The 14,745-nt window shown below is 60.8% G+C and overlaps 2 protein-coding genes across 5 annotated transcripts in view; both read right to left on the bottom strand.

The window, feature by feature from the left end:
• Positions 1 to 50: 50 nt before the first annotated feature.
• Positions 51 to 6,523, bottom strand: CORO6 (coronin 6). Of its 3 annotated transcripts, XM_077188610.1 has the most exons (12): positions 6,262 to 6,523; positions 4,090 to 4,410; positions 3,353 to 3,475; positions 2,791 to 2,920; positions 2,527 to 2,708; positions 2,288 to 2,407; positions 1,954 to 2,073; positions 1,459 to 1,563; positions 1,226 to 1,371; positions 1,090 to 1,147; positions 778 to 1,008; positions 51 to 671 (listed from the first exon to the last, which is right to left on the bottom strand). In XM_077188610.1, the coding sequence occupies exons 2-12, from the start codon at positions 4,285 to 4,287 to the stop codon at positions 549 to 551; spliced, it is 1,536 nt and encodes a 511-aa protein (XP_077044725.1). In that variant the 5' UTR covers positions 4,288 to 4,410; positions 6,262 to 6,523; the 3' UTR covers positions 51 to 548. The 3 variants fall into 3 exon arrangements, with proteins under 3 accessions (XP_077044725.1, XP_077044724.1, XP_077044723.1); XM_077188609.1 differs by lacking the exon at positions 1,954 to 2,073 and having other exon boundaries at positions 51 to 668; positions 6,262 to 6,521; XM_077188608.1 differs by lacking the exon at positions 1,954 to 2,073 and having other exon boundaries at positions 6,262 to 6,520.
• Positions 6,524 to 7,980: 1,457 nt separating this feature from the next.
• The window catches only part of SSH2 (slingshot protein phosphatase 2), a 90,553-nt gene continuing 83,788 nt past the window's right edge, over positions 7,981 to 14,745 (bottom strand). For both annotated transcript variants that reach the window (XM_077188832.1, XM_054647109.2), the window contains one exon: positions 7,981 to 14,082. In XM_077188832.1, coding sequence (XP_077044947.1) covers positions 12,133 to 14,082 — 1,950 coding nt within the window. In that variant the 3' untranslated portion in view covers positions 7,981 to 12,132. The remainder of the gene's footprint in view (positions 14,083 to 14,745) is intronic.

Here is a 14,745-nt window from a genome sequence, read left to right as displayed (position 1 = left end):
GCACCCCTGGCACGGTGGTCCCTCGTCCCTGGTACTGCCACACAGCCAAGGGTGGCTGAGCCCTTTATTAAAGGGGTGCAGGAGCAAAGAGCCGGGTGGGAGCACCCGCCGAGGGGCCGATGGGGCAGAGGGAGGTGAGGGGGTGATGGGGTGGGGGTGTAGCACCGTACACAAGCACATCCTGGCCGGGGGGGCCTGGCAGCTCCCTGTGCTGGGAGGCTGCTGGTGCCCATGTTGGGGCTGTGCAGGTCCCTGTGTTGGGGTGCTTGGCAGCCCCAGCCTGCAGGCACTGAGTGGGACCCCCTCGGGTGCTGCAGTGGGTGCCCATGGGCTGGGACACCCCCTCGGGTGCTGCAGTGGGTGCCCATGGACCAGGATGCGACTGATGCCAGTGGAGGCTGGGTCAGGGTCCGAGCCCTCCCTGCCCCCTCGGCTCCTGGGGAAAGAACTCGGCTCCGGGCTCCTGCCCAAGGTGGGGACTCGGCTTTAATCCCCGGCAGGCCGGGGCAGTCCTGGCCCTGCCCGTGCTCGTGGCCGAGGCCACCGCGCTAGTCCGTGCCGTTGGTGAACTGGCCGAGTTTGTTCTCCAGGTCGGAGATGCGCTTCTCCTGCGCTTGGACCGTCTCCTTCAGGGCACGGATCTCCTCCAGCACCTCCTCCAAGGCTGGCTGCTGTAGGGAGGGGGGACACAGGGTCACCGATGAGTCAGGCCCCTCCCCTCCCACCCCAGGGCAGGGGGACAGCCCTGCTGCCACGTCCCTATCCCCGGACACTCACAGAGAAGTCTGAGTCGCAGGTGGAGTGCCTGCGTCGGGGGCCTGGCGGGGGTTTGCTGTCCAGGATGTTCTTCTTGACCACCTTCAGCTCCCGGTTCTTGATGGGGACGTACCCATCCCGCAGCGAGATGAGGATGGGCTCTGCGTCCTTCCCCGACAGCCACTCATCTGCCTCCAGGGCTGGCTCGGGGCCTGGCGTGTCAGGGTAAAGGTCATCCTGGAAGAGATCTGACTGCGGGGGCAGAGAGACCGTGGTGAGATGTGGGGTGTCGCCCCCAGGCCCCCATCTCCCCTGGGACCCCCCCAGGCTCACCTTGCGTGGCACCGTCATGACAATGGGCTCGCACTTGCGCTCATGCAGCTTGAAGAACCTGCGTGGGGCACAGGCAGTCAGGGCCCAGCTGACCCCCCTGACCCCTCTGGCTCCCCCCAGCCCCCTTGGCTCTCACCTGGCGATCTCACACTTGCTGACATCCAGCCCACGCTTGGGCATGAAGCCCATGCCCCGCTGGGGCTCCTTGCTGCTGTAGGTGTTCAGGTAGTGCACGTAGGGAGCCTCGTCCGTGATCTCGAAGTACCGGATGCTGCTGTCACCCTGCGGGGTGGGGACAGGCGTTAGCCAGCCCTGGCACCCTCAGGGACAGGGTGGCATTGGGGGTGCACCCCAGGGAAGGGGGGTTACCTTCCCACAGAGGTAGACAATGCTGGAATCGGCGTCGTAGAAGGGCAGCAGGACCCCGTTGCTCGTGTCCATCTCTTGCAGGGCAATGGGCTCCTCAAAGTTATTCTGGGGGGCCGGAGCAGTGGTGGAGGGGTGTGAGCAGTGACCCCAAAACCCTCACCGTGGTTAGTCACACACATTAGCCACGGCACACTGGGGGACAGGGCTTGTCCCCTCTGGGGTACACAACCCCCCAGGCAGGCAGCTTGGCATGCCCCCCCTCCCCACTCCTGTTTACCTGGCATGGCTGGGTACCCCCAGCCTGGCTGTACCCCCCTTCCCCAGCACTCCCTGCCTCCCAGCCCCCTCCCCACCCCAGCACTGCACGGCACACTTGGGAACTTGGCATCTTTTGGGAGGGGGATGCAGCAGACACGGCATCCTGGGGCAGGGGGGGTTAGCAAGGGGTCTGGGGGGGCCAAGTTCCCAGGGCAGCACTCCATGCGGCCTCGTTACCGGGTCCCACAAGCCCAGCTCCCGCTGGCTCATTCTGGTAAAGCCCGTGGTAAAGATGTGTCCTTCCCGTGTGAAGATGGCCCGCACGGGCCTCAGCCCTTCGTGGGGGGCAAACCTCTCCTGGGGGGAGGGGGAGACAGTCAGCACAGGGCATGGGAAGGGGGGAATGTGGAGGAGGTCCGGATCTGTCCCCCAAAACAGCCGTTGTGTCCTATTCCGTGATGCTCCCTAAGCGCACGCGCTGCCAGAGAGTATCCCCAGCCCCCAGAGCGTTCCTGGCTGGGCTGAGATCTGTGGGATTGGCGCTGGCCAGGCTGGAGCTGCTGTCTCGTACCAGGTCCCAGAGGCCCAGCTGCCGCTCGCTCATCCTGCTGAAGCCCGTGGTGAAGATCTTGCCATCGGCCACGAAGATGGCGCGGATGGGCCGGGTGCCGTCATGAGGTTTGGTTTTCTCCTGCGCCGGCGTTAGCGGGTTAAATCAAACACAGAGACGCGCGGAGAGGGGTTAGTAGGGTCAGGCAGGCACTAGAGGGGACCCCGGGGTGGGATGGGGGGCACAGCAGGGGCACTCACCGCTATGATCTGCTGCTTGCGGGGGTCAATGACACGGACCTTCTTGTCCTTGCAGGTGGTGACCAGCAGGCTGCCGTTGCGGTTCCAGCCCACGTTGTAGATGAGGTCAGTGTGCATGTCATCCAGAGCCAGCAGCATCTCCCCAGTGCCCACATTCCAGAGGATCACCAGGTTGTCGCAGCCTGCAGAGGACCGAGGGGGGCAGATGCTGTCACGCCATGGATCTCCTGTGACCCCGGGGAGGGTGACCCGGGACCCCCTTACCTGCGCTGAGCAGGACGTTGCGGGCCGTGGGGTGCCAGGAGATGATGCTCACCCGCTTGGAGTGTCCCTCCAGTGTCACCACGGGCTCCGTGATGTTGCGCACGGGGACATAGTCAGGGATCTGCCACACCTGGGGGGGACAGAGCGGGGCGCTGGGGATCACCCTGTGTGTGAGCACTAAGCGGATGAGGGTCTGGGAGCCAATTAACCTCATCATTAATCGCGGCTCAGCCCGTGGGGAGGGTGGCGAGGGGATGCCAGAAGCGCCTCCATCCTGGGGTGCATCCCCAGCACTCGGGGTGCTGGTGGGCACAGGGAGGGGGGCACGGCCGGGGTGCAGCCCCCAGCCCCCCCCAGCTATTCCTGCATGCTGAGTCGCCAGGGAGGGTAAATTTAGCACAAACTGCTGCATCATGGAGCGAGCAGCCGCCGCCAGCGCGAACGCATGGCACCGGGGCTAAAAATAGGCCAGTGACACTTCACAGGCAGCAAGGGGGGGGGATGCTCTGCATTGCTCCCCCTGCACCTCCCACCCCCTCCCACGCAGCGTCCAGCCCCTCACCATGACAGTGGTGTCCTCCGAGGCGCTGGCGATGACGTTGTCATTGTGGGGACACCAGTCGATGTCCAGCACGGGCGCCGTGTGTCCCGTGACCAGCGGGTGGTTCTTGTCCACCCGTCCTGTCTGCAACGGGGAGGGACCAGCATGAGTCCCCCAGGAGAGACCCTGCCAGGTACCCCCCAAAGCCCAGCCTGGCCACCGCGTGGGTTGTGGCACAAATGGGGACGTGCAGAGGATTCTGGCAGTGGCCAGAGGTTTGTACCTGCCTTGAAGGGGGAAACTGAGGCACATGGGGCAAATGGGGTTCACCTGGCACAAGGCCTCATAGGGACACAGAGGAGAATCATGTGACCCATGAGAGGCTGTTTTGTGTCTGCTTTGATGGCAGGGAGGGGTTGGGGACCCTGTCCCAGTCTCTCTGCCAGGGTTTGCAGGGCAGACTCCCACTGCACTGGGTGCTGCTCCCTGGGCATGCTGTGCCCCCAGGGAATTGGGGCTGGGGGAAGGCAGCTGGGGGTTTTTCACATCACCTCACTTGCCCCAGGGATGTCACCCTTGGCAGGTGCCAATGATCACCCAGGTTGTTCCTGCCCTGAGCCCCCACATAAGGAGGTGGTGTTGGGGCAAAGCTGGGGGGCTCTGGGGCCACAGCGGGTCCCCAAAAGCCAAACCCATCAGCATTTCCCCCCCAACACATCTCAGCATCGTGACCAAACACCAGCGCCCTCCCCACTCACCTTGGCAAGGGGCAGGACAATGAAGGCCCCGCCACCACCGGACTCCACAATGATGGCCACAAACTTGGGGTTGACAGCGCAGAAGGAGCTGTCACATGTCACCTTGGAGACACGGATGTCCTCGTACATCTGGTCTGCCTTCACCGGCTGCCCAAAGACGTGCCGGAACTTGCTCTGGCGCACCACGCGGCGGCTCATGGCTGGGGGACACGTCAGGCCACCACCTCCCCTCCTGGCACGGCTTGGAGGGGCTCAGTCCCCTCAGGCCTCGTGCTCCGAGAGACTCCTCCTGCTCCGGGCACAGCGGGAAGCCTGGGAACACTGAAGTGGTGAGGAATGAGGATGGGAGATAACACAGCCCTGACCCCACAGCAGGGAACAGGGGCAGCCCCTGTGCAGGGATGTGTGGGTGCTGCAGGGGCTGGGGGCTGTCAGCTGCTGGCCAGAGCCACTTGACGCTGGGCAGGGACATGGCCAGGCCATAACACACAGCTGTACCATGTCCCAAAGCTGTGCCGTACCCCACAGCTGTGCTATGCCCTGTGGCTGTGCCATACTCCACAGATGTGCCATTTCCCAAAGCTGTGCCATGTCCCACAGATGTGCTGTACCCCACAGCTGTACCATACTCCACAGATGTGCCATACCCCACAGCTGTGGGTGTGCCATGCCCCAAGGCTGTGCCATGTCCCAAAGCTGTGCCATGCCCTGTGGCTGGCACTGGGGTTGGCACATGAGCTGCTGCAGCAGAGCAGCAGGGTGGAGGGGACTTTGGGGTGGACACAAAGGTGCCGTGCACCAGGTCACAGCTTGTCCCCTTGTATCCTGTCCCCTTGTCCTGCATCAGTGGCCTGAGGTTGCCTGGCTCGGCCCAGCAGCTGGGAGGAAGGCTGTGCCTCCAGAGCTGCCTGCTGGTGGCTCACGCCTCCCTCCATGGATCCCTGTCCCGTGCCACAGATCCCTGCCAGCCACTGTGCACCCCCACCTGGGTAAGGGCTGGACCTGGCACACACTCACAGCCCCATGGGCACACTGGGGTGTGGAGGAGCCCCTTCCATGGCCTCAGTGGGGTCTCCAGCCCTCAGCCACAGCTGGGCACGATGCCCACAGACACCCCCTGAGCCTGTGCTGCTCCTGGGACCTGCCCCAGGGGGAGACTGAGACACTCAAAACCCTTGGAGCTGGGGCTCTGCAGCGCCCATGAGCCACTGGCTGCCCTGGGGAATCCCCTGTGCTCTTTTGGTTACACAGCCCTTGTCAGGAGCCACATCCAGCCGCCAAAGCATGGCCAGGCACCCCTGTCCCCAGACCACAGAGCCGGTGTGGGCAGAGGCAGGAGCAGATCTGCTCCTCCATGTCCCAGCCGGTGGATTTTGCACAGGGCGCATGCAGCACCCTGCCAAAGCACATCTGCCCAGTCCCTGAGTGTCCCCGGAGTCCTCACGGCACTTCAGCATCATCTCTGGCTTGGCTGAGCTGGCTCTAAGGGGCCCAGAGCCTGGCTGCCGAGCGGGGCTGGACCACGGCACTGCCGGTGTCACCCCCCAGTGCCGAGCACGATCCCCGGCCCCGGGAGGAGCGAGTAGGCTCCGAGGGGACGCTCCCCCAGCACCTCAACCATTGCAGCGGGAGCAGAGTGTGGGGTGCCAGCATGCAGGGCAGGAAGGGGCGGCCTGGCTGTCTGGGCAGGGTGCAGGCAGCGGGTGGGGTGCAGCTGGGGGGCAGATGCGGTGCAGGGAACGTGGAGGGTGCAGGAAGGGCTGGCAGGAGCAGGTGGGGCGCTGGCAAGGTGCAGGCAGGGCTGAACAGGGTGCAGGTGTGGGGTGCAGGCGTGAGAGCTGGGTGGGGTGCAGGCAGGGCGCAAGCGGGGTGGGATGGGATGCCGGCAAGGAGAGGTGGGGTGCAGGTGGGGTGCAGGCAGGATACGGGCAGGGTGCGGGCAGGATCCAGGCAGGACAGCCCCGCTCCCCGCTCCCCGGCCGTGCCATTACGTTGCCACAATTGAATCCGCAGCGACTGCTCGGGAACGACCAGAGGTCACTGTCCAAATATAGCCATCTCCGCCGGCGGGCGGCGAGGGGCCGGGGCCCGGGGGGCTCAGCCCCGCTCCCCGCGTCCCCCCGTCCCTCCCCACCGCGCTCCCGCCGCCCCCGCCCCGCGCCCGGCTCCCACCTGCGCTCGCTCGGCGGCTCCTCCGCGCCCGGGCGCGCCCGGCTCCGCGCTGCGCCCGCTCGGCTCCGCTCCGCCCGCTCCGGCCGCGCTCAGCCCCGCTCAGCCCCGCTCCCCCCGGCCCGGCCCGGCCCGGCCCGGCCCCGCTGGGCTCCGCTCCGCCCGGCCCCGCTGGGCTCGGCTGGGCTGGGCTGGGCTCGGCCCCGCGCGGTGCCGCTGCCGCAGAGAACAGCTGAGCCGAGCCGGGCGCCGGGGCCGGCACAGCCCCCCCGCGGCGGGCACCGGAGGGAGGGGAGGGGGGGCCCGGCCCGGCCCCGCCTGCCCCGCACCCTGCCCGGCCCCCGGCTCTGCCCGCGGGGTCGGGGGCAGCCCCGGCACGGCCGCCCCCCGCTCCCACCCTAAAAGCGGGGGGGTCCCAAGGGTGCCCGCAGACCCCGGCCCGGTGCGTGGGAGCCCCTCGGGCTGGGAGATCGGGGGCAGGAGAAGCCCCCTGAGCCTTTCTGAAGCACTGGGAGAAACCCAGGGGCGGGGGCATCACCCCGGGGGTCACTTCTGCACAGGGCTGTGACCCTGCGGTGGGTGCCCCACAGCCCGGGGCCAGCCCAGCCCCACAGGGACCACGGCCATGGGCTGCTCCTGAGGGTCCCAACACTCACGGGGGCATCCCACGGGTCCTCACCTGCCCCAGGAAAAAAGGGTCTGCAAGCCCACCTCAGCCCCAGCCCAGCAGGATGGTGGTTACAGGCACATCCAGGAATCAGATTTGGGATTTAGTGAAGCCCAGCCCTGCAGGGATGCCCTGGCCCAAGGGGATTAAGGGATTGTAGGGCTCAGGGACCAGAGGGAGGGGAGCGGCGGTTCCTGGAAAGGCAGCAAAGCCCTGGACCCTACAAGGGCACCGTGTGGAGCTGGACGAGCATTGGCTGAGCGGGCAGGAGGGGGCAGCTGGCAAAAAGGCAGGGAAGAGGTGACATCCTTGTTTGCCCGGCCAAAGGGGTGGCAGGGAGGGAGGGGGCTGCAGAGGCACCCCTTGCTCGCCCTGTCCCACCACAGCCCTGGCTCACTCTGCGTCCCGTGCCCTTAACTCCAAGACACATCCCCAGCAAGGGAAGGTCCCGGGAAGCCTTTCCCCAGTTGGTCCTGGGAGGAGGAGGAAGGGATGGGGCACCCCAGAGACACTGCCAGACCCACAGTGACAGCCCCGCACCCTGGTGCCCACTCAGTTCTGGCCTGGTGGGAAGCTCCTGCATGGATGGTGAGGCTGAGCCCAGGGAGTTTGGCTTTCTCAAGTCCCTTGCTCACAGCAAGGCCACAGAGACCCTTGCACTGCCTTTCTTGCCACAATGGAGCAAAACGAAAACCAGAGACAGGCTGTCCAGGGTGCAGCTAAAATCTCACATCCCCCTTGGAGCTTAAACTGAGAACCCTCCTCAGAGCTCCTGTGTCTGCAGCAGTGCGAGGAGGGAACCTGCAGCATCCTGACAGTTCTAAACACATGACCCCTGGAATCTTCCCTGCGACTGCAGTGTGGTCTGGAAATACCTCTGGAAATACCTCTTGCTTGGAAGCACGGCTCCATCACTTGGGACAGGATGGGGCCATCCACAAGAGGGAACAACCCCACTCTGGCTTTCCAGACCCCCACTGCCACACCCTGTTCTCAGAGCAGCACAGATCACTCCCTCACCCTCAGCCCCAGTCCCAAACAGGAAGCCACACGCCTTTGTCATCTTCAAAATAAAACTTTTATTCATTCGGTAACAAGAACATTGAATCTGCACATCAGTGCACAAGTTCACATTTAAAAACAGCTGAGCACATCGGTCATAAAGTCTTTAGGGGGAAAGGGGACGATCCCAGCCACCAAGGAAGATCCAGGAGGGGCAGACAGAAGCGCTCCCCTCCCTGATTCGCAACCCCACCGCCAGCTGCTCGGCCCTGGACAATCCCTACAAACCAGCGCACGGACGTCACATCTCTAGAAAGGAAAGTAAAAGGCACTGGCACCTTCTCTCGTGCCAACAGAGATGTCTGCAGCGTGGGCGGGCTGTTAGCACCTCTGGCAGCACTGCTGGACAGGCACCAAGCCTGCCCCAGCCCGGGCCCTGCTGCGCCAGGCCAGCACCTGCCTCTGCCCCACGCCAAGGGCTCGGGGCCCCTCCCCTGGGGAGAGGTGGGGGTGTTTGTGTGGAGCCAGGACCAAATTAAGGCAGGACGCACCGTGCAGGGAGCAGGGCCCTGTGGTGGGTATGGCTTCCTCCTGCCAGAGAGCTGCGAGGCTCCTGGAGCCCCCGGCAGGTGCGGTGCCCCTGCGGCCACGGATTCCCAGCTCGCTCCTCCCAGGAGGTCCCCGGAGCAGCCGGTGGTGGGGTGGGATCCCTTCCACCAAGCCTTGGCTGGCAGAGGGACACTGAGCTAATCCCTGCTCAGTTTAAACATCCGAGTGACCCAGAAGGGCATCACCTCCTGCCACCCGCTGGGACTGTGCCCCCAGGAAAGGGCCGGGAGGGGAGAGATTTGTACAGGTCACAAGTTCTCAAGCAGACCAGACACACACTCTCACACACACACACACAGAGCACCCACACACACCACCGAGTGCAACAGAACGCAGTGTAAAACCAGTTTCACGCACACACAGCCCGTTTGTGCAAGGCTCACACGTTACAGTACGGCCGGGACGGGGCAGCCATGGCTGGGATATTGTACAGGAGTCAATGTAAACAATAAAGCGTCCTCCGAGAGGCTTCGCCAGAGACCAAAGAACAGTTGCTTTGTACAAAAATGCCCTTAAAACAACACGTTTCTCCCAAACCCCCTCTACGCAGCGAGGCTTGTCAGCTGCTGAGCACCCTGGAGGTGCTGCTGCTCCCTGTGGTGCTCAGCAGGTCACAAGAAGCTCTTGTGGGGTGGCTACAGGAACAAGGAGAGAGTCATCACCTCCCATGAGCCACCGGCATGGAGAAGGGACAATCGTCCCCAGCAGAGACCTCTGATGCCAGGGGCTTGGTGGCTTCACTGCCCAGACACTGGAAAAGGAGGTCCAAACCCCTCCAGTCCGTCCCCTTCCTGCCATCCTGCTCAGAGCCTCCAGACCTCCAAGGCCTTCATCACTCTGCAAGAGAACCACCTTTCCTGACTCCCTCTGCCTGCCCACAGCCTTCTCAGAGAAAAACCAGTTGTGCTGGGCCAGAGCCAAGGACAAGGGGACAGCAAAGCACCTCCCTGCAGGGGCCTCTGCCCCTCTGCTGCTCTCCCCAGCCGAAGCACCCGAGAGCATTGGAAGGAAGCAGCATTTCTGGTCTGCATTGAAGACCCTTGCCAGAGGGCATTTCTCCTGAGATCAAGCTGGGCAAAGAAACCTGATCCTTTTCCTCCTCCTGCCTTCTCAAGGGAAAAATTTCTACACAGGGCTTTTCCCTCCTGAGCAGATCCTTGTCACCAGGACATGCTGCCAGCCAAGCATGCACCCTCCAATGCAAGGCAGGCTGGGGGCAACCAGTCCCTTCCACCCCTGGAGGGGCAGGCAGGCATGTCCTTGGGGTCAGAATGGTGGGCAGTGGGGCCTGATGAAGTTTGTGGGGGAGGCAAGGACTGAACCTGTCCTTCTGCAGATGACATGAGCCACTTGGCCTTTGCACAGTGCCTGCCCTGCTCCAGAGCCAGCTGGAGCAGGCTAGGAGAAGCCACATGTTTTCCAGTGTCCCAAAGAAGTATCTGGCCTCCTGGGCCAGGGGCTTGGGTGACTTCTAGTGACTGAAATGGCCTGGGAAGACGTGCTGCTTGACCCAGGACAGGGCTGTGCTCCAGCATGGGTAACAACCCCCTGCCAGAGCTGAGGAAAGGGAGGGACAGCGCTCGTGGCTGCTGGAGCACAGACAGACTCACAGAGCTTGCCCAGGCTGCAAGGCAGCTCAGGAGGACCCTGGGGGCTGCAGGAGGGCAGCAAGGTGGCATTACCTTGCCAAGCAGCTGCAGGCTGAGGACACCCCACACCCCTTCCCCAGGGCAGGCAGATGCTGCTTCCCAATACTCCAGCACACTCCAGTGCCGTGCGTTCCTCTCCAGCTCAAGGGGAGTTTGTCCCATCTGAGCCTGCAAGGCTCTGCAGCTTCAGGGCTGCTTTCCAGGCATGGGCCTGGCTGCTGCTCCTCCCACACCACGTCCTCTCCATGCTGGGCTTCAGCAGCCTGAGCCACTCTGCATCTTCTCTTTGCTTTGCTCCTCCCCAGAGGGCAGGTCTGGGCCCCAGCCAAGCAGCAGCTCAGACAGGACCTGCCACGGGACTGTGGACAGGACCCAGAGCTCCCCTTGGCCTTTCCCTCTGCTCCTACAGCACAGGGACAACCTGCTAAAACACACTGCTAGAAATGAGGAGCTTTGATTTAGCCAAACTGCTCAGAAACCACAAAATAATTTGCTGAAATTTGGAGCAGAGCCTTCACACACAGTTTCTCCAGGAAAGCAAAAACCTGCAGAATGTCTGGGAGCAGCCAAAGGCTTTCCATGTCCAACTGGCACCCCTGGAACCCAGCTTCCAGCAGGAAGGAGATGGACAGACAGACACACAGTGCCCCTCCCACAGTGGGACAATGGGGGTTCACACAGGACTGGAGGAGAAGGGACACATTTGGCATCCAGGCTCACTTTTGGAAAGGGAAGACAGCTTAGAATGTCAAATCCACTTCCATGTCTGTGCAGATCACAAAGAACAGCACTGAGTTTGAGTCACGTGGGTTTGTTTTCCAGTTTACAGAATGCAGTCTTGCCCTTCTTAAAAAAAAAAAAAAAACATAGAAAAGACAAAAAAAATATAAATATCATATATACAATTTAGGCAAAAAAAAAAAAAAAAGAAAAAAAAAGAAAAAAAAAGAATAAACTTCCAGAAAATATTTCCCTCTGGGTCTAGAGTTAGGAGTGACAGCAGAGAGGACAAAGCTATGCATTAAGGGCAGTATGTCATGTAACAAAAACAGCTCAAGTTTTGGGAGCCACCAGAAACACCCGTGAGCTTGGCAGAGGGGAGAGGGAAACTCAGGCAGCACAAGAACAGCTTTGGGGCAGAGGACAGATGATATGGCCATGAACTTGGAAGGCCCACAGCAGTATTCAAGTAATGGGAGGGTTAAAACCCTAATGAGACGTTTGTTTTAAAAGAACACTGGCTTTGGGGGTAGAGGTGAACCTGGCAGCTCCTGGAGGAGCTCTGCCCCACCTCAGCACAGAGCAGAGAGCTCTGTGTGCCCCATGGCAGATGGGAGAGCTGGTCTGGTGCTGCCCAGGATTATTAGAGCCCATCCACTGGGAAGATTCACCCCTGTGTGCTCCTTATGGGGAAGCACCAGCTGAACTAAGCCCAGGGTGTTTGTCCTGAAGCAGCTGTGTGAGGGATCTGCCAGCATGGTGGAGTTCCAGTTTGCAGAATAAAAGAAAGGCCAAACAAAGGGACCTTGGCACAACCTTCACATTTACAGGGGCTCTCACCCCACCAACTGCCCAGCACCATTTCAAGGCATGGGGAAAATTCAAGTCAGGAACTAGGATCTGGTTGTAAGCAAAAACTCCACCTTGCCAAAGCAAGCCACCATCAATTTTCTCATGATAAAAGTGTTCTTTTAAAACAAACTATCAACAACAACAAAAAAAGAACATTTGAGGTTATCTGAGTTAAACTTAAAAAAAACCCAAACAGTCCTGCAGTCAGAGTCACACACAGAAGAACCAACCCACACCTACATGCGCCAGGAACAGTAAAATGACAATATATATAAAATTAACCAATAAAGTGCATGTTCCTTATATTACACCTGCCCCTTGTGTGAAAGCAACACCACAGGTTCTGGGTAAGAAATCACAGCCAAGGGCCCAGGATCACATCGTGTTGTACAGGGGATTGGTTGTCCGCTTTTTGTCATTGGTCTTTTTGAGCCTCCTCAGAGGGTGAGTTCTCCCGTGCTGCTGCCGTGGGGCAACAGTCAGAGCTTGAGATGGAGACAAGGAGTCCAGGACCTGCACCTGGAGCAGCGGAGGGCCCTCCCCGGAGCTAGTCCACGTCGGATCTGCACTGGAGCACAAACTCTGCTGGCTGGAGCTGCACTCTTTGGCGTACTGAGCCAGCGGCCTCTCCACGGGCATGCTCTGGGCAATGCACTCAGCTGTTCTGAGCTGTTCCACAAAATGCTTTGTGGGCTCTGGGGAGGAGAGGCGATGCTTCCCACACGCGCTCTCCGAGCCCCTCTCCGACCTCCCCCCACAAAAGCCTCGACCCAGGGCAACGCAGGTGAGAAGCACGGGGTTGGCATTGGAAGAGGCCGACTCCCTGTCGTGCAAGTCGTCCTTGGAGAGCTCCAGGCAGTCCAGTTTGGCCAGGGACGCCGAGCGCTTCATGTGGGAGGGTCTGGTGAGCCCTGCGTGCCGGATCCGAGCCTCGATTTCCTTGGCCCGCTGCTTGACCGGCCCGGGGCTGCTGGAGCGCTCCTCCACGCTGAGGCTGCTGGAGCTGTGGGGGAGGCTGTAACACAGGAACGAGATGTCCAGAAGGTCCATGTTTTCAGCACGCTGCCTGCTGAAGTCCTCGCTGCTCAGCTGCCTTGAGACGCCAGCACTGTCCCCACAGAGAGGTTTGGGACCGTCCCTGAACGGCAGAGTCGCATCTCCCTCGGTGCCACAGGGTGTGACCGGCTCATCATCTGTACCCGTGCTCTGCTCAGTGACACCTTCCAGGTGAATGACACAGGGGTAAGGAGAGTGCTCGAGGCTGGCTGGACAGGTCACCTGGGCAGAGGGAGAAGCAGCACTGAGGTGAGCAGATCTCCCACTGCCTTCCTTGCTGGGGCTGCCCATGGCAAAGGCAGCCTGCTTGCGTACCGCGTGCTCCGGTGGCGAGGGATCCGCTGGAGCCTTCTCCAAGCGCATCGAGGGGTTCAAGTTTTCATCCAAAGACGGGGTGGCTGGGGCCAGCCCGCCCTGCTCACAGCTTGTATTGGGGCGCTGCTCCGCAGGCTTGACCGTGAGGGTGTATTCAATGATTTCAATTCTCTTTGGGAGGAGGGAGGGCAGGGATGGCTCCTCCGTCCCATCAAACGAGATCACTGTCCTGTGCTCCTGTGCTGCTGCCTCCTGCCCTGGGCTGGGCTCTGCGGGCAGGGACTCCCAGGCAGGGGCCCCAAGGGATGCAGGCAGGTGTCTGCCCACAGGCTGCTCTGCCCCGGGAGGCTGCAGCGGCTCCTCCTGCGCCTTGTCCCCCTCCGGAGCCAGCTCCAGGGGCGGCTCCTCACTCTTCCCCCGGGGCAGGAGCTCGGCAGCAGGGGAGTCGTTCCTGGAGTTCTTGCGGGTGGGTAAAGTGCAGGCTGGGGCCGTGTGCTGGTGCTCCTGCTCCTGCCTCAGGCGCTCCTCGAACTCCAGCGTGGCTCGCCGGACGGAGCCGGGGCACCACTTGGGCTCGGGCTTGGTGGAGCCACGGGGCTCCTGCTGCTCCCCGCCAGAGCTGCTTTCCTCCAGGTCTGATCTACCAGAAGACAGCTGTAGAGATGGGGCTTCTTCCTGCTCCGTTGGCAGAGGGTCCTTCTCCTTCTCCTGGTGTCCAGCACAGGCTCCTTCGCTCTGTTCCAACTTTTCTGATGTCCAAATCACCTCCACTGGCAGGTCATGCACCGTGTTCCTCTTTGGTGTCTGGCTGAGGTTGGCTGAGCCCTCTTTCTGCTGGGCAGGTCCTGCTCCCTGGTTGATTGACTCGATCTCTGTGATAATTTCCTTCACAGAAATGGCATTTTCCGAGTGGGATCTCGTGAGATGACCTGCACCAGGCAGCTCAGGGACCTCCTGCAACACACAAACAGGAGAATTACAAAGTGCATCAGCTGTGCTGACATGGAACAAACAGCAGCAGGTTAGAGAAAATAAGGTTGCACATCCCCAAAGGAGCAAAAAAGCATGTGGCAGTGATCACTTATGTAGGTTTTATACTGTCTCTGAGACTGAATTTAACACACTCCAGGCTGGATTGCCACTTAGACTAAGATCTAAGAACCTTAACTACAACAAACTCCAAGGAAAGGTAGCTTTTTTGTTTTTCTAAATGACGAAAAGTCCAACAAATAAAAAGAATCCTAATACTGCTAAAAGTACCATTTTGAACTGAAAACATGACAAATTCTGCTCATGTAGCAGACAGAAGTACAGCAAAAATAATGACCAAGCATTGAAATGGCCAGGGGGACTCCCAGTCCCCACAGACACTCTCTGCTAAATCACAGGAGAGAGCATTGGCCTATTATATTTGGAAGAGCCTTACTGCCTCACATGGAGATGGAAAAGATTCAAGCAATGCAGGATGGAATTTAAATAAGAGAAGCTCCCAGAAAATGATGGCCCCGGACATCATCAATCCCTGTGAGAGTCCTGGAGGCTGAAAAGCAATTACGAGAAAAAGGTACCTAAATTTAGAGGTTACTAAATTTTGTCATGACCATCTCTCTACCCAGG

The sequence above is a fragment of the Agelaius phoeniceus genome, chromosome 20 (assembly GCF_051311805.1).
Source record: "Agelaius phoeniceus isolate bAgePho1 chromosome 20, bAgePho1.hap1, whole genome shotgun sequence".
Taxonomy (NCBI): Eukaryota; Metazoa; Chordata; class Aves; order Passeriformes; family Icteridae; genus Agelaius; species Agelaius phoeniceus.
The sequence above is the reverse complement of the archived record's forward strand: the minus strand, read 5'-3'. Positions and strand labels throughout refer to the sequence as shown.